The sequence below is a fragment of the Macrotis lagotis genome, chromosome 6 (assembly GCF_037893015.1).
Source record: "Macrotis lagotis isolate mMagLag1 chromosome 6, bilby.v1.9.chrom.fasta, whole genome shotgun sequence".
Classification (NCBI taxonomy): Eukaryota; Metazoa; Chordata; class Mammalia; order Peramelemorphia; family Peramelidae; genus Macrotis; species Macrotis lagotis.
In genome coordinates, this window is record NC_133663.1 from 181,052,761 (window position 1) to 181,076,310 (window position 23,550).

A 23,550-nucleotide genomic window follows, 5' to 3' on the forward strand; every position below is an offset into this window, starting at 1 on the left:
GAGTGATATAAAAATGGTTGAGGCTAGATTTATCTTTTCAGAGTTTGGGCATCTTCATACACCAAAATATCAACCAAGTACTTTCAAAAGTGCAATCTATGACCTTAGTATATAATTCAATAGTGACTTACCCATAGCTTCCTTCTTCCATATGCTTTTCAGTTGACTGAGTTCTTGGAAGTTCTTTTCATGCTAAAAAAAAAAAAAAAAAAAAAAGAGCACCTTCTTGTCCCTTTCTATCAGTTCAACACACTCAGCCCAAAATAGCTGAAATCTCAATGACTCATGTACATTAAATGGGTATAAAAGCATTTCCCCCACCAAACCTACTTGTTGAAGGATAAAAGGAGCATAAATAAATAAATATTTATATATATATATATATATATATATATACATATATATATATATATATATGTATATATATATATATATACACACACACACACTTGGGGCATCTAGGTGGCTAATGGATAAAGCACTGGCCCTGGAGTCAGGAAAACCTGAGTTCAAATCCAGTCTCAGACACTTAATAATTGCCTAGCTGTGTGGCCTTGGACAAGTTGTAAACACACACACACACACACACACACACACACACACACACACACACAAACAAACAAGACATACAATAGAACATGCATGATAACATGGCCAATCTCAGTTGAAGTTCCCTTCCCCTTTGTTATTACACAGGTGGAATTACATGGTCATCTCTTGGCAGGCTTGGATCTTGCTGACCTTTTAAATTTTTCTGTAACATTTAGCTTTTCACTAAGAATACTTATAAAATACTTATAAATATTTAACAATGGTCACAAGAGGCTGGCTACAGGAGTAGTTTAGAGGATCACCTTATCTCCCAATGTAGCTGCCTCTCCTATTTCTATGCCTCCTTCCACTTTTGTGGACTGATGTTTGTCCTTCATTTTCGAAGAAGTCCATGACATCAGGAGGTGATGCCATGAAAAGTACATGAATTAGATTTGAGTGAGGGGGTGCTGTGCTAAATCACCAGCCTCACTTCCTTCTCCAGCATCATCTGAGTCTACTCCAGAAGAACTGGAGATGGCCCTGGGCATGAGACAGAGTTAAGTGACTTGCCCAAGGTCACACAGTTAATGAGTCAAGTGTGAGGCCAAATTAGAACTCCCATCCTCCCAACTCCAAGGCCGGTGCTCTATCCACTGTATCACCCAGCTGTCCTACTTCTATAAATTAATTTAGAAATAGTCTCTGTAGTTACCTTTTTTTGGTTCTTTATTCCCAGCTGCCCTCCACTCCTACCTACTCCTTTTCTCAGTTCCAGTCATTTAGCTCAAACACTATATAGTTCTCTGCCAAATTGATCATTCCTTTTACTTCAACTATGTCACTATCCTCATTAAGGTCTGCCAGTGGCAAGCACCCTGTCCCTAAACAAGAAAACTAAGCTGCTCCCTTTGGACTTCATAGTCTGCATTAAATCTGGACCAAACTGATCCCTGGTACAATCTCCTCTCATTTTCTTTAATCAAGTTGATTAAATTTATTCTCATTTGGTTTTCTCAATTTCTGCATCTTCCAATACTAAGACTTCCTATACTTGACAAAACATCCTTCTATGATAAAAGTGAATGGAATGGAACATCACTGTACCATAATAAATGATACGTGTGTGAAGTGATGTGTGAAGTGATGGAGATATGTGTGAACTGATGGAGAGCAGAAAAACAAGAACAATTTGTATTGTAACAAAAATGCTATAAAAACAAAGTTGAAGGGACAGCTAGGTGGCACAGTGGATAAAGCACCAGCCTTGGAGTCAGGAGTACCTGGGTTCAAATCCAGCCTCAGACACTTAATAATTACCTAGCTGTGTGGCCTTGGGCAAGCCACTTAACCCCATTTGCCTTGCAAAAACCTAAAAAAAGGTTGAAAAACTTAAGAATTCTGATTGTTGCAATGATCAAACATAATTCCAGTTAACTGATGATGAAGAATTCTTTCCAACCTGTTATAGAAAGATATCATTCAAGGTGTAAAATGAAACCTATAATTTCTGAATCTAGTTAATGTGGGAATTTGTTTTGATTGATTATAGATATTTATTATAAGAAATCTTTTTTTTCTATTACCAAGAGGAAAGAAAAATCAGTTTTTGTTCATTTGAAAAAATAAAATTTAATTTGTGAAAAAGACAGAAGCATTAAAATGGCTGTGTTTTATTCATATTAAGGTAGCCGTGGAGAGCCAGGGCCTCCAGGAGAACCTCCAAAATTTCTGCCAGGAATGAAAGACTTCAAAGGGGAAAAAGGAGATGAAGGACCGGTTGGTGGTAAAGGATATTTGGGCACAAAAGGTAAGGTGCTGTCAGTATCATTGAGTTAGCTTCTCTTCTGTACTTTTAAGGCCAGGGAAGAAATTAATTTCCTCTTTTATCTCTCCTTTGTTTCTTGAATAAGGAATATCAAAATAAAGAGAATTTTGTTTTGTACTTTTGACATAGAAGAGGAAATGTTCAATCTCTTTTAGAAAAGTACTCTCATTTCATTATTATATTTCAATTATCCCTATTTCTTCTTCTGACATGCATAAATTCTCAAAATCTCAAAATCAGTTATCCATAGGATGATTTTACTGTTAAGCAGACTCATTTTCCCATTTACATATCATTCTTCAGCAACAGAACTATGCTATCAAATTGAAAACTTTATGATAGCAGCACTCTCATTTGTCACCAGAGTTTTATATTGAAGTCTTCTTGCAGGTGGACAAGGAATGCCAGGCATTCCTGGACAGAGAGGAATTCCTGGGTTACCTGGGAAACCTGGGTATGTCAAAGGGCTCAAAGGTGAAATCGGTTTTCCTGGAGTGCCCGGTTTGCAAGGATTCCCCGGTATACCTGGACCTCCTGGTATTCCAGGTTTTCCTGGATTCGTAGGTCAACGGGTAAGTCAATATCCTTTGCATTTTCCTGTTGCTTTATGGTTTGGGGATTTAGTTTGTGGGATTTCTGATTTTTTTATTTTTCAAAACTGGGTCTCCCCACCTTACCAGGACAGAAGTGCAGGAACCATTCCTCAGTCAACAATACTGCCATAAACCACTGAAGCACTGGTCTAATCCTTTTCTGACTTGGACTGGTTGACCCCTTCCTTAGGAAGCCTGATCTCCTCCTGCTCTCACCATTTTGGTGCCAGATTTAGTACAGACATTGGATCACCCTAACCATATTACAGATACCCAGTCTTAAGTGCTCTATCAACCTTAGCCTTTCTGGGAGCAGGGATCCTATAGACTTACTGTACTTAAAATATATAAATATATATATATATATATATGTATATATAGCAATGTTCTTTAATTTTTTAATTGTTTTGCCCTGCATTATTTTTAATTTTATTACTGTCTTTTGAGTTTTATATCACCTTTCCCCCCCCCAAGTAATCTACACCCTCTGGCAAAGGTGTTTTGTTTTGCTTTTTCTAAAAAGGAAGGGGAAAACAAGTCCAGTAAAACCAACCAACTTCAGTAAGTCTAATAATATCTGCAGTGTTCCGTGTTCTGTAAAAAGTGCTGCAAATGTTCTCAACACTGGTCTAGGCTCAACTTTGAACTTATTCTTAATAACAAGATTCCATTCCTTTTTGATAAAAGTTTTAACCCAAGACCTAACCTATTCTGAGTTCATTAAGACAGAAATAGTAAAAATAAGAAGTTCTGGATCAAAGGCATTTGCCTTCAATAAATTCATTAATAAGAATCAGAAACTGGTTTACTTGTGCCAGGATCTGAAAGTGATTTAAATGTCAGCATGTCTACATCATAGCCAGGTCCTACTCATGTGGTTTTATTGAATAAAGCACTTCAGAATAAGATTGGCTGATGTTTTGGGAAAATATATGCTTTTGTAATCATTAAGGACCCCTAGGATTTCTTGAAATCACAGCTGTTATGGGACCCCATGTTACCTCATTACTTAAAAATCATCTGGGACAGGACAACCCATCTTTATTAAAGGTCATTTCACCTCACAGGATTGAGCAATAGTCTTTCATGTTATTGCTGAATTAAATAGAAAAATATAGCACCTTTTACAATTATGACTGATTTTATAACAGCAACATGGGGGTGATGATCAACCTTAATGGACTTGCTCATTTCATCAGTGCAATAATCAGGGACAATTTTAGGGTATCTGCAATAGAGAATACCATCGGTATCTAAAGAAAGAATTGTGGAGTTTAAACAAAGACCAAAGACTATTACCTTTAATTTTTTAAAAAAGGTTATCTTATGTAATTTTGGTATCTCTCCTATTTTATTTTTTCTTTAAGGATATGATTTTTCTCTCAATTCAATTTTGATCAATGTACAGCATAGAAGCAATGTAAAGACTAGGGGAGGGAAGCAAGATTGGGGGGGAAAATTGTAAAATTTTTAAAAAATTAAAAAAAATAAGAATGACTAGTGTTGCAATCTTATCATTAGGCTTCAGCCATCTGTTCAACCGTTTTTGTTGTGCAGACCACCATTACCCCCCCAAGTTGAGTTTCATAAGCTTTCTTGAATTTATAGAAGGATCAAAGTAATATTACCATTCTATTAACTATATTTTAAGAAAACTCCGTATGTAATCTTTGCCTAGGGTGACAAGGGTATGCCTGGACGAGAAGGTTTTTTTGGTGAGACTGGAGGTATAGGAGATTCTGGTGAGTATTCTTCTAGATACATATTGGTGAAAGTACATATAAAATATCAAGTAAATAAATAGAAATCAATCTTTATTCATAATTTTTTGTGTATAAAACAGGTGATGAGGGAGACACCATAAACTTACCAGGAAGGCCAGGGTTGAAGGGAGAACTGGGCATATCTGGAATTGAAGGTATGTATTTTATTCTAAAAATATCATTAAAAAGTTTATGTTCATTCACCACTTCATTCATAAAATAAAAGCTTATGAAGTGCCTACTGTATTCAGTGCAATGTACTAGGGTCTAGGGGGAAGATTTGAGAAATTTAAGATAGAAATCCCAACTCTTAATGATCTACAAGCCTATCATTTCCTAGTGTGGAAATATGTTCTACTGTATAATAAATGCTGAAGAGCTACATATAATGAAAGGTGGAGAGGACATCTTTTCCAGTTGCAGGGACCAGAGATCACTTTAGGGAGGAGTGGGCACTTGATTTGAGACTTTTGAAGAATGACTAGAATATCAACAGATTGAAGAGTTCTAGTTTCATTCAAAGGTTAGTTCAAATATTTACTTCCCACAGGAGGCTTTTCCAGATATCTCCAATTACTAATTAACCATTCCACTTATAATTATTACCATGTGAGTGTGGGTATGTGGGTATGTGTGTGTAGATCCACGAAGAGAATAATGTTTTGTCTTTGTAGCCTCACAGCCAACAACAGTTCCTAACATATAGTAGGTATTCAGTATGCTAATAAATTCTTGTTTATTTGAAACAGGGGTAAGAGGGATAATGGAAGTATAGGGAACAGTATGAGCAAAGTCATGGAGATAAGAAGTCTGGTTTATATGTGAACCGAGTATATGAAAGGAAAAGACAGGCTCAGATTGTGCCTTGTTTCTTTTTGGTCCTTGTGATTTCATTGACCTAAGAACTCCCACTGGGGAAATTTCCTCCTCCTCTACAGATTGGTAACTATTCTTTAACATGCCCTCTTAAGATGTCATTATCTCCTCTCTGAGATATGAGTTATATAAATGTGGTAAGGGTTAATAAATAAACTCTTACCCTGAGCAGAGACCAAAGTGAATTTTTTTTAATCCAGTGATTCACTAGATATAAGGAAGGCAATGAGGGAACATGAGAGTGATGGACTGTTTTTAGCAAGAACTTCAGTCACTGTTTGTGCTTGCAAGAAGAAAAATAAAACAACTTTTGATAATGAATTTAAAAATGAAAAATATTGTTTGTAGTAGATTCTAAATATTGTTAAAATCAATAAGAAACAGGAAAATTTTCTCAACTGATTTTTTCCATAGTTCCATAGTATTTTTTTCTGAATATTGAATGAGTTTTTGAGTTTAAGGAAGTTCTTTTAAAAATTATTTTGTAAAGCATGAAGAAGAACATAAGGATAGTGTATGTAATAAGTACATATATGAACCAGAACACTCAACAATTTGTCTATTTTCACAAATGTGAAAGAAAGAGAGAAAAGATAAACTATAAAAATAAGTTAAGGGAAGGAGTTTGTTGTTAGAAATTGATATCTGGTTTTTTTACCTCAAATTTTAGTAAGAGAGGAGAGAGCTTAGAAGTGTGGTCTGGAACTAGAAGGATTCCATTTGTGAGTTGTTGCATCATTTCGGTCATGGTCAATTCTTCATGACCCCATTTGAGATTTTCTTGAGAAAAATACAGGAATGGTTTACACTTCCTTCTCACCTCATTGCAGATGAGGAAACTGAGGCAATCAGGGTTAAGTGACTTGCCCAGAATCACACAACTAGGAAGTCACTGAGTCCAAATTGGACCTCAGGAAGATGAGTTTCTCTAACATCAGACCAGTACTCTATCCACTTCACCACCAAGCTATATTTGTATAAATACTTCCAAGTGATGAACCTCCTTTCACTAATGCAGACTAAAACTCAACCGCATTTGTTGAGTTTAAGTACTGAAGATTAAAAAAAGAAAAAATTAGTCTCTGCTCTCCCAGATTTCACATTCTAATGTGAAATTCTAATGGAGGAGACATTATGTAAATAACTATGTACATATAAGATAAGCTACAATATAAATGGAAGGTAATCTTATAAGGAAGCCAGAAGGCAGAATTTGGATTCAGAATTTCTTGACCTTGTATCCACTGCAACTGCTAACAAATACAAACTTTCATATACTTTTAGTCAGGAAAATATGAGAATTTTGTTTTTATTATCAATTTATATTTGTCATAAAGTCTTTGTTTTTCTTTTTTTTCTTTTAAGTTATTCTTTGAAGTGGGAGAGAAAGAAAGTAAATGCTTTTTTTAAAAAAAATAAAATGAGAAAGTTTTTCTAAGTCCTCAAAAGATGTAGAAAACAGTTGCACATTTAAACTAGTCACTCAACAGAACATTCAAAAAGCACAGAAGCCCATCTGCCTCTCTACCACCTAGTTGCCCTCTCCTACTGACCCCAGGTCCCAAGAAAGGTAAGAACTTTTTTAAAGAAAATCTTTTGTTGCAGGTGAAAAGGGATTCTCTGGAGAAAAAGGCACAGCAGGAGACTTTGGTTTCACAGGATTGATGGGTATCAAAGGATCTCAAGGTCTTCTTGGACTGAAAGGACAGACAGGTAACTCACCTTTGCTTAGTGGGAAATATTTAATTGTACCTTAACATATAGATATTACCTGTCTATCTATACTGACTATATGATCCTGATTCATATGTTTAAAATAATACATATGCATACCCATATGAGTGTTTTTGGAACTTTCAAAGGTTCTAGCAAAAAAAGTGATTAATTCTTTTTTCCTGTATGCTGCTAATTTGCCAACAGGGGACTAAAGGAAAAGTGACTCAGAAAAAAACTACAGGGTGACAGGAAAAGCTTAAAAAATATTAAAGACTTTTTGTGTCCAAGCAAGCATTTCCCATATCTAAATTAATAATGTGATTTTTGAATAGATTGCTTTTGCAGAAACTAATTTATGCTGTTACCTAAGGCAAATAAGATGAATTAGATTGTCCTTTTTCACACCTAAGAACTTTTGAACAAAAAAGAATATAATAGTCAGAATCCTTTGGGAGCCCTATGGTGTTCTCAGAAAGCCTTTTTCTTGCATATTGAGCAGAGAAATGGTATAAAGTGTTTTCTTCTCCAGAAGGTAGAAAAAAATAAGGTAATCTTGATAAAAGCAGAATTTTTGCTTATGAGACATTTGAGTTTTCCAGATTTCAATTAGGGCTAATAATTCTCTACCACCTCCCCATATTTTCAATTTTCAATAAGACTCCTTGTTCATTTTGTCTATAATATTTCCATTTTCAGCACAAAAAGACAATAAATTTTAGCTTCAGAGCATGATCTAATATAAGGGTTCAAAACCTAGAAAAGAATTCAAAAGGTTCCTGAACTTAAATGTGAAAAAATATTTACTTTTTTTTCTTTATTTTCATTAACCTTTCATTTAAATTTAGCATTTCCTTCAACTATCTAAAACCATTATTTTGGAAAAGAGTCTGTAGACTTCACTAGAAAATCAAAAGTATCCATGGCACAAAATATATTTAAGAACCTCTAATCTAATGTAAGGGTGATTATTCTATTACTTTTCCCTCTGTGTAGTTAGAATTAATGTTGTATTTGTCTCACAGGTTTCCCAGGACTGACTGGATTCCCAGGACCCCAAGGAGACCCAGGTCTTGCTGGACCTCCTGGTGAAAAGGGAGATTCGGGATGGCCAGGGCTTCCAGGCATTAGAGGTAAAACACACATACACACACACACACACACACACACACACACACACACACACACACACACACACACACACACTTTAAATATTTAAAGTTATTGTTAAAGGAGAATAAGAGGAAACCAATACAAACCATTAGCTGTGGGGTTTTTTTCCATTCTTCCCTCTTAATTTAAAATATATATATCTTCTGCTTTTATATTACCTTTCTTTCTGAATATACACTGCCTTCACCCCCTTCCTCTACTCACCAGCAAGCCATCCCTTGCAACAAATAATAAAAAAGAAAGAGTGAGGGAAGAGAATGGGGGAGAAGCAGTCCACCATATCTAACCAACAAATCCCTTGAATCTGGCAATCTTCATAGTCACCCACCTGTACTAGGTAAAGGTATGTGCATTCTAGTCTCTCTTTAGAAGCTACTTTATTGGACTTCTTATGAGTTGTAAACAGTGACATTATGTGAACTATTTCCAGTTTTCTGGACTAATGAAAATTATTTCAACAGTAATTTGCAATGCAGAATTTTCTCCCCATATAAAAAGGAAATATCAATTGTTGAAATAATTAGTTATTGAACATCACAAGAACAGAAGATGTGAGCTAAGTATGCCTGCTTGTTCATCTCTCCTGATATCATATTCCATGCTAAGGACATATGACAAGTCAGACTTTTTTCCCTTACTGAGAAAAGAATTTGAAAGCTTCATAGTGAATTGAATTCAATAAACATTAAGCACATATTAAGGATAATTCACTGGCACTGGGCTCTATGGATACCAAGACAAGTGTTTCCCATCACCTACTTCTTTATGATGACCAAGCCACACTCTTATCTTGACACACCTTTCATATCACAGTCTAAGCCAGTAGATTCAATAAAGTCATTTGTTCACATTGTCAGCCACCACAATCATTGGAAGAATTGCACTTTTCCATTTCCCTAGTTTGGAAATCTTGCAAATCCCAAAGAATGAGATATACTATGAGGCTATTTATTTTTGCATAGTATAATTTTAGTGATTCATATACATTTTCATTTTTTAATAAAAGTTTAGAAAAACAGCAATTTTATACACCAAGATAAATGGCATGACAGCTGTAATTGCAATAAAGATCAATGCATTGCTATTTCAGTTCAAATATTTTAAGTGATTTCTACTCATTGGAAACATAATTCACATTTCTGGAAATGGAATAATTGTGGGTGAATTCCAACAGGTGCCCAAGGCATCAGAGGAATCAATGGACTACATGGCTTACCAGGCACTAAAGGCTTATCCGGATCTCCAGGTATTCTCCTGCTGCATTCAGCAATCTCATTTTACATAGACACAGTAGTAGAGTTAGTCTGGGAATTGTATTGAAAATTTTATAATAACTGTAAGGGATCATAGATTTTTTTCATATTTAAGTATTTGACTTGATTGAAATATATAAGGCAAATTGTTGTCATTACTGAATTGGTTAATGTTTGTGGGTGTGAGCAGTGATGTCTTTTCTTAGCCTGCAGAACCTGGGCCTTCTAGAGATCTAGATGTTATTTTTAAATAAGCCCATCAGTCTCAGAATTCTAAAAAAATTCAGTGACTTAGGAAGCAAAGACAAGACCTTCTCAGTGTTCCTTGCATGAAAAATCTTTTTTTAAGAAAAAATAAAAATAAATGTTTTTTAAAAAAATTATTTTTATGTTCAATTTAATGGTTTTGTACAATGCAGTTGTCAAAAAAAAAATTGACTTCTTCCAAAGTTGTCTGATTCTTTAAAAAAAAAAAATAAGATGTAGTAAAGTATTGGTGTCCAATCTTTTTGGCATTCTGAAAAAATGATTGTAACATTAAAAGATCTTTAAGAGTCAGGTCTCAAAAAATACTACTGCTTTTCATAGCACTCCTTTGCTACATTTTGAAAGTATCAGTGCATATTTATTACTGAAAATGATGCAAGGCTCCATTGTTTCTAAAGGCAGATATAATAGAATAAAATTTGCATCATGTTAGTTCCTTCTGGGACACCACAATGCCATTCCTTGTGTTGCATTTATTCCTAGAAAGGGAGTCATTTCTTATACCATGGAATGCTGCCATCCACCTTCTCTCTTCCTGAGAAATTATTATTGCTAAAAAATTTCTGCATGAATACAGTATTAGAAGACTGAAGAGATTCTTGGAGGGAAAAAAACCTTCCTCCTTTGAAAATTTCATTTCTTTTCTAATTACCATCCTTTACCATTTGACTAGTTGACTAATTTTCTGAAACAAAATATATGGGACTGGATCAAGAGTATATTACTAACTAGCATTTCAGTTACAGGTCAGAAAGTCAGGAACAATTGATATCAGACTGTTACAACATGACTCAAATTTATATTGATAAATTTTCAGATAATGTTATTTTTTCTATATTTATTAGTATTATTTATCTATTATTGTTATTATTTCTATATTTATCTATTATTATATCATTTATCAATATTATCTATAACTGATAAAGTTTCAAATAATATTTTATTTTCTCTTTTCTTAAATAATAACTGGCATTTATGCAGCAAAATGCTTTACATATAAAAAATTGTATTTGATCTTCACAACAATCCTTTGAAATAAGTACAAGTATTATTATTCCCACTTTAGAGATAAGGAAACTGAGGCTCAATGAAGACTTACCAGTGGTCACAATACTAAAGTGAAAAAAAGAGATGTTATTCAACCCCAAGTTTCTTCTGACTCAAATTCCTGAGTTCTTTCTATTATGTCAAGCTACTTCTACTTATAAACTGGCAATCAAGTATGGTGGAAAGAACACTAGAATATGAATTCTAGGTTTAGGGAAAGATCTACTTTTAAGTTCTGACTGCTATGAGTTACTGTGAGGACTTGGTTCATTTCAACCCCTTGAGTTTCAGTTTCTTCAAATGCAAAATTAAGGGAATGAACTTGTTCAGAATTTACTCACCTTAGACCTCATTATATTCTTCTGCTTTTAGCTGCAATGCATAGTCTTGGTTTTATTTGATTTAAGAAAATTAATATTTTTCTGCTTGTAATACATCATCATCATCTGGTTTCTCTCTTAACTTCACTATAGGTGCAGATGGCTATGGGAATCCTGGCCTCCCTGGTTCCTTTGGTGAAAAAGGAGAAAGAGGAGAACCTAACATGATTCCAGGTCCCCTGGGAGCACCAGGACAGAAGGGAGAGAGGGGAAACCAAGGTGAGACATTGAATTTGTTAAAAGATAGGGTTGTTCCTAATTATAAATTGAATTCAAGAAAAGAAGCCCATGTGCCTTTCAGATGAATACAAGTCAAAGGAGAAATGTGGGAAGGTCCTACTTACTCAACTGTAGGATTCCCCAAGCAATAGTCCTGTTACAACTTCTGAACTAAATCAAATTTAGCAGGAATTTAATATATGAATAAAAGATTGATCAGGAACACTTAATAGGAGTCCTGGCAATTGAGAGATAAAACCTCACACATGCACAAGTGCTCATCTGCAAACTGTTCTTCATCACTAACTAGATCCTTTGTGGGAGTTAGGAATGTTTACTCAAGGACAGGAGACAAGGAAAGACTAGATTAGAGAGGATGAGATGCTAGATTACTGTCTTCAGGTATTTGGAGGATTAGAGTATAACAGAAAGATTGAAATTATTCTGTGGGGACTCAGAGAGTAGGAGAACTGGAACCAATGTTTAGAAGCAACAAGAAGACAGAGTTTGCCTCAATCATTTGAATAATAAAATGAGCTACTTCATGATTTAAGGGCATTTTTAAAATGCTATAAAATGACTCTTTCTGGAGATGTTGTAAAGGAGATTTGTGCTTTAGGTGTGGGTTTGATAAGAACCCCTAATGGTTCTTTCAACTCTAAGGTTCTATTGATTTTAGATATTTCCCCAGTATTTTAATAGTGAATAGAGTGCCTGGACCTGGAGTCAGGGAGACTTGTCTTCCAAATCTGGCATCACTTACTAGCTTTATGATTCTATACGAGTCACTTAATTCTGTTTTCCTCAGTTTTTCATCTTTCAAATGAGCTGGGGAAGAAAATCACAAACCACTCCAATATTGTCACCAAGAAAACTCCAGATGGAGTCACAATGATTCAGATATGACCAAAAGCAATAAGAAGTATTCCATCAGATATTTTCTTTCTGAACTTTCAAATGTCTATAACCCCTATACTTGCAATCATTAGCCTAATAAGAATTTACACACACACACACACACACACACACACACACACACACACACACAAGCGTGTGTACACACACTGCTACCTGCTATTTCAAGAAAGTAGCTAATAAGAAGATACACTGACTGACCAGTTCAGAGATTTAGTATCTTAAGACATCAAGAGAGAATATTCTCTATGATGGGTTTCCTCACTACCCCAATCCTCTTAATTCCTTAGATTACAGAACTAAATGACCCAGTTAATATCTGGAAAGATCGTCTCTTTATACATTTGAAATTTACATTAATCTGTATTGAGACATCTGTGTGACCATGGGCAAGTGACTTAACCATTTTTTGTCTTAATTCCTCATCTATAAAATGATCTGGAGAAGAAAATGGCAAACCATTCTAGTATCTTTGCCAAGAATACCTCAAAAGGGACATCTAAAAAAAATGACTAAACAGCAACGACAAAAGATTATGGAAGTACCAAAAGTAAAATAAAATAAAATAAAATAGGGGCAACTAGGTGGCACAGTGGATAGAGCACCATCCCTAGAATCAGGAGGACCTGAGTTCAAATCCAGCCTCAGACTCTTGACATTTGCTAGCTCTGTGTGATTTGGGGCAAGTCACTTAATCCTGTGGCCCCACAAAAACAATAAATAAACAAACAAACAAACAAATAAATAAATAAAAGATTCTGAAAGTATTATATATCTGAATCCAATTCACTCCATTGAGCTTTTTTACATTGCTATACTTCATTTCTGGTATTTTATCTCTTATTATAATCTCGTACAGTGCTTTTGCTTAAATTTAAGTTTCAGTTGGATGGTTAAGCTTTGGACTTTGCCAATGACTTCTTGTTGGATTCTCCTTTAATTCACAGCATCATGTTCTAGAGATGAAAGGAACTTTTGAAATCATTTCATCCAATCCCAAATCTCCATTATACATATAAGGAAACTGAAGCTCATGAAAGTTTAGTAACTTGCCCAAGATCACATAGATAATATTTCTCAGATGTGGAATTTGAACCCAGATTCTCCTACTTCATATCATTGTGCTACATTCCCATTCAATATTAAGTTTTTTCTTGCTAAAAATGTCAGATATTTCCTTAATACCTGATCTCCTTTTAATTGTTGCCTGAGATTTTCAGTATAGGCTTACTATCCGTTGTCAGTTTTTCTTATTTCCATAGATAAGAAAATCTGTAAGAGAATTCTTGAGAAAATTTCCTTGTTTTCCTGTTAATTCCAACCAAATGACTCATGATTGCTAAATACTCTTATTAACAGAGACTTAATTAAATTAAACTAATTAAATTAAAAAACAGTTAATTCTGCTTTTTAAATTAAAAAAAAGTCAACCTGGAAGGTAAGCAACTTGCATTTATTAAGCACTAACCAATCTAGAGATGTCATGAGATCCTCCCACTCAAAGTTTTCCATTATTTTCTGAAGCTTAAAAAAAATCTGTTTTTGTTACATTTTACTTTCCTTGAAGGCAGTACTTGCTGCTCCATTGCTGTCCCCATTACTAACATTTTACCTGTCACATAATAAAGGAATAATAAATACTCATTGACTGACTCACTTTGTCCTAAATAAGTTCAATAATTGTCATTTTCCATACAGCACAGTCAATGATGATTTAATACATTTAGGTTCAATATTTTCAACTACTTTTTGTTCATAATTAATAGTATTTAGTAGATATTTGTAATGTTTCTCCTATTTTGTATATTTCCTTCCTGCTATAAAACATACATGAAAAGAAACATTTCCCTGTTTTTTTTCAAAAGTCTCCCAATTTTGAATGTCTGGTAATTCTACTGTGATAGATATTAGCATATCATAAAGACAAACAGAAAAAAAACTTATCAAATTGATTTTCAAGGATTCAGAATTCAAAATTTCACATACATTCTATGTGCTGTGTCAATGTCCTCTCTTCCCCTCACAATAGGCAGATTATCATTTGGTCATTTTTTCAGTTGTGTCTGATTGTTCATGACCCCATTTGAGATTTTCTTGGCAAAGATACTGGAGTGGTTTGTCATTTTCTCCTCCAACTAATTTTACAGATGAATAAACTGAGGCAAACAAGGTTAAGTGACTTACTCATGGTCACATTGCCACTGGTTCTGGATTTGAACCCATAAAAATGAATTTTCCTGATTGCAAAGCCAGTGCTCTATCATCATACCACCTAGTAGAGCTGTATTAGAAAATGACCTTCAGTGAGAATTTTTATTTTAACCTATAAGCAATGGGGAGCCTGTGAAGTTTGTTGAAGAGGGAGTGGCATTGTCAGATCAGTACATTGGTGAGATTATTTTTGGCAGCAATAGTATGACAGTCTCAATGAAAAATGATGACAGCCTAAACTAAGGCTATGACAGTGTTCGTGTTGAGAAAGAGAATATGAGAGATGCTATAAAGATAGAACTGACGGAACATAGTTCAAATAATCTGAGTTTTTTCCGATTGTGTTTGAAAACCATATTTTTTATCCTCAGGGCAACAAGGGCCAATTGGTATCCCAGGATTTCAAGGACTTCCAGGATTCACAGCACCATCCAATATTTCTGGGTTACCAGGTGACAAAGGAGCACCAGGTCTATTTGGACTACAGGGTATGCTATATATTTTGTATTTATGCTTTGAAATCTTTAGTTAGTTATTAGCTAACCAATCTAATGTAGGTTTGAAATTTTCACACTTTTCATTCTTACACCATTTTCTGACCATTGTCAAAAAAGTGTGACTCAAAAAAACATAACACTTGTCATTTTCTTTCTTCCTAACCACATTTATCTTTGAGGATATTAAGAAAGACCTTACACCAACTTGTTATGCATTTAGAAAACAAAAGTCATTCCTTAATCATGTTTTAATAGTTCATTGACCTGCCAGCTATTGTGATGACAGTATCTCATGACCTCTTTTGTCATAGTCAACTTTGTATTATTTCTACCAGGAGCAGATACTTCCCAAAATCATGGACTTTGAAATAGACTGTAGAATAGTAAATCTAGTAAATCTGCCTTCCTAATTAAGAATTTATCTAAACTAATGTTTAAAAAGTAGTCTGAATTTCTTGAGCACTATTATCAGCTCAATAGCAAGATGTGAAATGTGTTAGGTAGCAAAAGGAAATCAACCTAGAATCAAAGATTTATCATAAACAAGGGTGACTTTTGTACTCCTATAAATGTATCTTTGGGTCTCCCAGAACAATGGAGAATTTTATTGGGCTATTTTCTCATTTCTAACTACTGATGTCTAGGTTACCGAGGTCCCCCAGGAGCACCTGGGCCATCATCTTCCCCTGGGATCAAAGGAGAAATAGGAAGTCCAGGATTTACAGGAGAAAGAGGACCCAAAGGATGGGCAGGAGATCCTGGACCTCAAGGCAGACCTGGAGTGTATGGACTCCCGGGAGAAAAAGGTAATTTTCCCCAAACTGATGAATATCTTATCTAGGTACCAATTGGGGGGTTGGAGGGATATGAAGGAACAGATGCAGAGGGAGGATTATACCAGAGCAAATCTTACTTAACGTTATAAGTATAAAGGCATTTAATTCAACTAAGTAAATAATTATTATGTATTGATTAAAGTTAAAGCACTAATCTGGGTATGGGGGATAGTAGACAGGGTCTGGACTTGCAATCTTATTGGCAAAGAGAAAGGATGGCAAGGAACTTCCTCTCTCAGTATAGGTGAGCATCTTCTCTGAAATCTATAGACTTTTTTTTTAAATGAAGCTCTAGGTATTGTTGTTGTACAGTCATTTTAGTTATGTCCAACTCTGCATTCCCCATTTAGGGTTTTCTTGGCAAAGATACTAGAGTAGTTTCTCATTTCCTTCTTCAGCTTTATTTTACAGATGAGGAAACTGAGGCAAACAGGGTTAAATGACTTGTACAGGTTATACAGCTAGTTAAGCGGCTGAGGACAGATTTAAGCTCAGGAAGAGGAGTCTTCCTGACTCTGGGCCTGTTGTGCTATCCACTACACCTGTAAACTTGAAGAATTTCCTAAAGCACTGAGAGCTTAAATTACTTAGCACAGGGTTACACACTAGTCTGTGTCAGAGGTAGGACCTATGGCCATGTCTTCCTGGCTCTGAGGTCAGAGAGAAGCTCATACCTCTCTGAATACTATACAGTAATAAAAATGAAACCAATCCATGCCCTCATGGAGCTTACATTCTTTCTAATTTATACTAATTTATGTCCCAGACAAAAGCCACAAAATTGAAAGAGAGACAAAACCCAAACAAATAAAGGAATTAGGAAAGGGTTCCTGTAGGAGCAGACACCTGAGGGGAGCCCTTGAAGGAAGATGGAAGTTCTAAGAGGCAGAGATGTGGTTGGGAATGCAATCCAAACATGGAAGAAGGGATTGTCTATGATGGTACAGGAGTAGGAGCTTCAAGGCGCTGTTTGGCTGGAGTGGAAGGTACTTGTAGGGGAATAATGTAAAATAAGTCTTAAAAGGTAGGCAGAAGCTAGCATGTGACCAGCATGTGCAGAACTCTAAAAGTCAAGTTGAGGGGCTTGTATTGTGTCTTTGAGGCAATAGAAAGCCACAAAATTCTTGAATTGAGAAGTAACACGTAGGAACTGTATTTTAAGAAGACTGTTTTTGCAATGGGGTTGGGAATGTGTTGAAGAGGAGAAAGATACTAAAAGTAAGAAGACTAGTTAGAAGTTATAATGGGGGGGGGGGGGGTGGAGTCAAAACAATGGCTTGGTGGATAGAGCACCGGCCCTGGAGTCAGGAGTACCTGAGTTCAGATCCAGCCTCAAACATTTAATAATTACCTAGCTGTGTGGCCTTGGGCAAGCCACTTAACCCCATTTGCCTTGCAAAATCCTAAAAAAAAAAAAAAAAAAAAACACAATGGCTTGAAGTCAGGATTTCCTGGAAACTCATTCCCCAAAAAACTCTAATAGCTGTCAAATTAAGACTCTAGCCAAAATTTAGAGGGGCAGAGCCCACAGAAAGACTGAGTGATACAATCTCCCAGTCCAAGACAACTTAGAAGTTCTGCAGGAAAGGTGTGTTTCACTGGGACCGGAAATTGGATAGAAATGTAGCTCAACCTCAATGCAGCTGCAGCATAGCCAGGCCAGAGCAAACCAGCTCCAGTCTTCCAGGAACAGCCCTGGGACAACTGGGTCCTTGGCAGAGGGGGCAAATTCCAGACCTCTTGGTCCAGGAATTGCCAGGGAAAGCTTGAAGAGGGGGGGTGAGAGAACTGTGCCACACCAAAGTGAGCGCAGAGAACACCAGACTCAGAGCAGCCCTGTAGTGAGAATCTGCAGTGGGAATCAGTGATGTCACCCAGCATTTCCAGTGTGCCCATCCCACAGATGGTAAGGGGATCAAGGGAAACAGCAGAGGTCTCTCTCTGCTCTCCCTGGGGCAGGACTCAACTGTTTACCCAGTTTACCCTGTTTACCCAGTCAGATCCAGGTTGCAGTCTGGACCCACAACACTACCATAACTGAGCAGGAACCATCCTCACAGCTCCAGGGCAGGAAGGAGGGCCTGAACACAAGTGAGAAAGCAATCAGAGCCTCTTACAAGACCTTGGAGGAATTAAGGTGCCTGTGGGGTGTCCCAAAAAAGCCCCCAAAGCCTTGGAAATGTGGTAAATCAATCATAGGTTTAGGAAATGAGAAAAGAGAAAAAGAAGAATCTAATAGAAAATTACGTTGGTCCCATGAAGGATCAAAATACATTCTCAGAAGATGACAAAGTCAAAGCCTCTGTATCCAAAACCTCCAAGAGAAATAGAAAATGGACTCAGGCTATGGTTGACCTCAAAAAAGCCTTTGAAAAGCAATTAAGGGAGGTACAGGAAAATTGGAAAGAGAAATGGGAGAAAGGCAGGAAAAATATGAAAATCAATCAGCAACTTGATGAAAGAAATAAAAAAAAGTACTGAAGAAAATAACATGTTAAAAACCAGTTTAGGCCAAATGAAAAAATAGCCAAAAAGACAAATGAGGAGAACAATGCCTTAAAAAGCAGAATTGGCCAGCTGCAAAAGGAGATAAAAACACTCTCTGAAGAAAATAACTCCTTCTTATGTAGAATGAAACTAAAGGAAGCTGATTATTTTGCAAGAACTCAGGAAGAAATAAAACAATACCAAGATCCAAAAATTAGAAGAAAATGTGAAATATCTCATTGGAAAAATCAACTGATCTTGAAAACAGATCCAGAAGAGATAATTTTAAAATTATTGGGATACCTGAAAGCCATGACCAGGAAAAGAGTCTAGACTTCATTTTTCAAGAAATAATACAGCAGAATTGACCTGAGATTCCAGAAGCAGAGGGTAAAACAGAAATTGAGGGATTTCACTGATCACCACCTGAAAGAGATACCAAAAGAAAAACTCCCAGGGACATTGTAGCTAAATTCCAAAATTCCCAAGTCAAAGAGAAAATACTAAAAGCTGCCAGAAAAAAACAATTCAACTACTATAGCCCTACAGTCAGGATCACACAGCATCTACATTAAGGGCTCATAGGGTTTGGAATATAATATTCCTGAAAGCAAAAGATCTTGGATTACAACCAAGAATCAACTACCCAGCAAAACTGAACATCTTCATTCAGGGGAAAAATTGGATTTTCAATGAAACAGGGGACTTTCAGACTTTCCTATTGAAACAACCAGAGCTGAACAGAAAGTTTGATCTCCAAGTACAGGACTCAGGTGAACCATAGAGAGGATGGATGAGAAGGACTAACTATGAGGAACTTAATGATGTTGAACTCTTTGAATTTGTGCATGTGAAGAAGATATTGATAACTCATATGAACTTTCTCATTTATAAGAGCTGTTAGAAGGAGCATAAATAGACAAGGCACAGGAAGGAGCTGAATATAATGGCATAATATAATAAAAAATGGAGTCAATGGGTGATAAAGGAAAGTACTGGGAGGAAGGGAAAGGAGAAGGAGAAGGGGCTAAGATGTTTCACATAAAAGAGTCAAGAAAAAGCTTTTTGCAGTGGAGCGGAATGGGGGAAGGTGAGGAGAAATGGAAATGAGTGAGCTTTCATTCTCCCTTCATTCTCATCAGAAATGGCTCAGAGAAGAAACAACATACACACTTAATAGGGTATAGAAATCTATCTTACCCTAGGAAAAAATGAGAGGAAAAGGATGAGATAAGGGGGGAAGGGGGGAGGGGGGAGTAGGTGATAGAAGAGAAGGAAGATCATGGGAGAGGAAACTCAGACACAACACACTTCTGAACAGGGACAGGATAAAAGGAGAGAGAGAATGGAATAAATGAGAGTGGGGATGAATACAGTAGAGGGAAATACAGATAGTAATAGCAAATGGGAAAAATATTGAAGCAACTTCTCCAGTGGACTTATGATTAAAAAAAAAAAAAAAAGGTAACTCATCCCAGAGGCAGAGCCATTGGAATCTGAACAGAGAATGAAGTATACTTTTTTCTCTATCAAAAAAAATATGATCAAATAATCCACTGGAGAGATAATGAGGTCCTTTTCTAGGGTGATGGCAATATAGTTGGAAGAAAAAGGGAATGGGGGCAGCTAGGTGGCGCAGTGGATAAAGCACCGGCCCTGGAGTCAGGAGTACCTGGGTTCAAATCCGGTCTCAGACACTTAATAATTACCTAGCTGTGTGGCCTTGGGCAAGCCACTTAACCCCATTTGCCCTGCAAAATCCTAAAAAAAAAGGGGGGGGATCAGGTGCATGAAATGTTATGGAAATAGAATTGACAAGGTTTAGTAACAAATTGGATATGGGAAGTAAGGATTTTTCTGAGAGTACCAAAATGCATCATTGGAAGAACAGAAAGTGGTCATTTTGAAATGGCAGATTTAAAGATGTTGAATTTGAATATACAGGTGAATTTTCCATCAAGTAAATAGTGATACAGATCTGATGAGAATAATTAGATCTGGATACATAGATCTGGACATTATCCGTACAGATATGACTTGAATACAAAGGAACATATGAGATAGTGAAAGAGGGGAAGAAGAAAACAGATGCCAGCACAGTGTTGGGACATACCAGTGGTCGGGGCAAAGGAAACTAAGAAAGAACAATCAGATATATAAAGAGAACCAGTGGAAATCTTAAAAGGCAAAGGAAGCAAGGGAGATTAGGGGGAGGGTCATCAGTATCATCAAAAACCAAAAACAGATCAGAAAGATGAGAACAGACAAAAAGCCAATACTGTTGCTGAATTCAATTTAGAATGGATAAGAGATCATCACAAACTTTGGAAAGAGCAGTTTCAATCAAATGCTGGTTTTGAAAACAAAATTACCTGTGTTTGAAAAGTGAATGAAAATTGAAGGGTGTGGAAACAATAAATATAAGAGATATTGTCTCAGAGGTCATCTGAGGAAAAATATAGGAAGAACATTTGAAGAGATTGGCAAGGTCAAATGAAACTTTTAAAGAATGAAGTATACAAATATGTTTGGAGGGACCAGGGAAGATAAGGATAATTTGAAGGTGAGAGTGGGAGAAAAAATGATTGACAGGACAAATACCTGGATGATATAGAATGTTTTTGAATTGTAGAGTATAAATTGAAGGAGATTGCTCACAATAAACTATCCCTGTTTTCTTAGTCAAGATACAGGTCCTCTGTTTAGAAAGAATGGTGTACAAAGTTTGAGGTAAAAATAGTTCTGGAGTAGATACTGAGAAGAATGTACTAGAGCTAGAGGATCATTTAGGGATAAATAAAAGTATTGTTGACTAGCAGTAATAAATATATAATAAAAAAAATTGTAGTGGATCTATTTGACATGGTTGTATCACTTCCTCCAAAAGCTTTGAAAGGGTTCTGAGAAGGAAAAGAGAAAGCAAATGGTAGGAGAAATCCAACTTCAGGATTGGGCAAGCACAGCAATCTGTCCAAAGAACAAGTAATTTACAAAATAAAAAAAAAGTTGTATAGCTTAACTGGTTAAATATAGGGTCCTGATTTTGAAGGGTGGAAACTGGGACCTGGGTAGGGGTGATAAACCAGAAAAATAGGGAAAGAAAGAGTAACTGGAGATAACATTGAGATTTTAAAAAGTATATTTAATAATGGAGCCACTAGGTGGCAAAATGAATAGAGCTCTGGGCTTAGAATCTTGAAGACTCATCTTCACGAGTTCAAATCTGAACTCAGACCTTACTGACTGGGTTCCTGGGCAAGTCATTTAATCCTATTGACCTCAATTCCTCATCTGTAAAATGAAGATGAAATGAAGATGAAAATGCAAACCAGTCTAGTATCTTTGCCAGGAAAACGCCAAATGGGCCCATAAAGGATCAGACATGACTGAAATGACTGAAGAACAACAAAGAATGGGGCAGAGGGGAGATGGAAGGACAGAAGCTTATGACCAAATAGAGGAATGTCATAATTCTCAATCATAGAAACAGAATAGGTACAGCTGATAGTGAAATCAAAAGCATGGTTATATTTGAGATTGATGAACTGAGCTATCATACATAACATAAATGTGCCATTTATATTGAAGGACCTAAAGGACAACAAGGGGTGATGGGATATCATGGGATGCCAGGAAATATTGGTGAAAGAGGCCCCAAGGGACCTAAAGGAGACAGAGGATTCCCTGGTAAGTATGTATATTCAGTGCTATAACCAATAATTTCTCTAGTGTCACTGAAAGTGAATTTACTATGTGAGTTTCCTCTAGGGAACCTACTGGGAGAAATTAAGTAATTTAAGGTATCCTTGTGTATCTGCTGAGCTCTCAATTGTTCCTCATTTCAATTCAATAACCTTTATTTAATGTTTACAATGTGCCAGGCAACGTACTAGATTATAAGGATAGAAAAGACCCCCTTCCAAAAAAAAAAAAAAAAAAAAAAAAAAAACTACCTCAGAAAATTTACATTCTTTTGAGGGGCAACAAAAGTACACTTATAAGTATATGCAGAATATTCACAGAACAAATACAGTGTTATTTAGATGTTGGGTGTTGCAGATGGAGACCAGAGAAGACTCCCTGTTACAGAAGTCTGGAAACCAAGAATCTGTTGATGGTCTACTCTGATACCAATGAGGATAGCTATAAAAGGAGATAAATAATGTCTCATCCTGAAAGGACAAATATTAATACTATGGAAGATATCACATTTGGATTGCACTCTAGAATCATATGTAGTTCACAGACACTTAATAAAGATTTGATTTAAAATAAAAGGAAGCAAAGGTGAAACTGTTGAAATTAATTGCTGTAGATAAAAGCATGCTATTATTACCTCTGGGAACCTGATTAACAACAAAAGTGAGACTTGCCCAGCTTTTGCTTCAGAAGCCATTTCCTTTTAACTGTGCATTCTTAAACAAAATACATTTGGTACATTGATGCCTAGTAATATTGTTTTCTCAACTTGTGAAGGAAATTCCTGATCGTATTTGATAAAGGTTCATATATTCTGTTTGCTAAGTTATGGCTCAGATAAAGAGAGTTCTTATATTTTTTTCCTGAGTAGGCTTTGAAATCTGCTTTTAGCAGCTACCAATGAACTTAGGCTACAGTTTAGATCAATAGTTAATATTTCTTATTTCCTCTTTTCCCTCTTCCTAGGCATTCACGGTGCTAAGGGATCTCCTGGGATTCCAGGAGTCCCCTTGAGGATTGCCACAGAACCTGGGGTGGCAGGTCCCCAAGGAAGGAGAGGGCCCCAGGGAGCTCAAGGAGAAATAGGTCCCCAGGGCCCTCCAGGTGATCCAGGTAGGACTATGAACTATGTTCAAGTGAACATTGAATAAAAATGTTTATCTTTTAAAAATGCATTTCTATGAGAATTTCACACACACACACATACTTAGCAGAATTATTTGCTTTCCACTGATTCTTTGATACTAAACTTGGTGGCATTT

At 36.1% G+C, this 23,550-nt stretch overlaps 1 protein-coding gene across 2 annotated transcripts in view; it reads left to right on the forward strand.

Moving 5' to 3' along the window:
* The window catches only part of COL4A2 (collagen type IV alpha 2 chain), a 273,441-nt gene that overhangs the window by 237,752 nt on the left and 12,139 nt on the right, over window positions 1–23,550 (forward strand). For both annotated transcript variants that reach the window (XM_074192025.1, XM_074192024.1), the window contains exons 33-44: window positions 2,219–2,341; window positions 2,750–2,931; window positions 4,631–4,694; window positions 4,796–4,870; window positions 7,197–7,304; window positions 8,330–8,437; window positions 9,652–9,723; window positions 11,518–11,643; window positions 15,141–15,257; window positions 15,911–16,072; window positions 22,178–22,276; window positions 23,255–23,401. In XM_074192025.1, coding sequence (XP_074048126.1) covers window positions 2,219–2,341; window positions 2,750–2,931; window positions 4,631–4,694; window positions 4,796–4,870; window positions 7,197–7,304; window positions 8,330–8,437; window positions 9,652–9,723; window positions 11,518–11,643; window positions 15,141–15,257; window positions 15,911–16,072; window positions 22,178–22,276; window positions 23,255–23,401 — 1,383 coding nt within the window. The remainder of the gene's footprint in view (window positions 1–2,218; window positions 2,342–2,749; window positions 2,932–4,630; window positions 4,695–4,795; window positions 4,871–7,196; window positions 7,305–8,329; window positions 8,438–9,651; window positions 9,724–11,517; window positions 11,644–15,140; window positions 15,258–15,910; window positions 16,073–22,177; window positions 22,277–23,254; window positions 23,402–23,550) is intronic.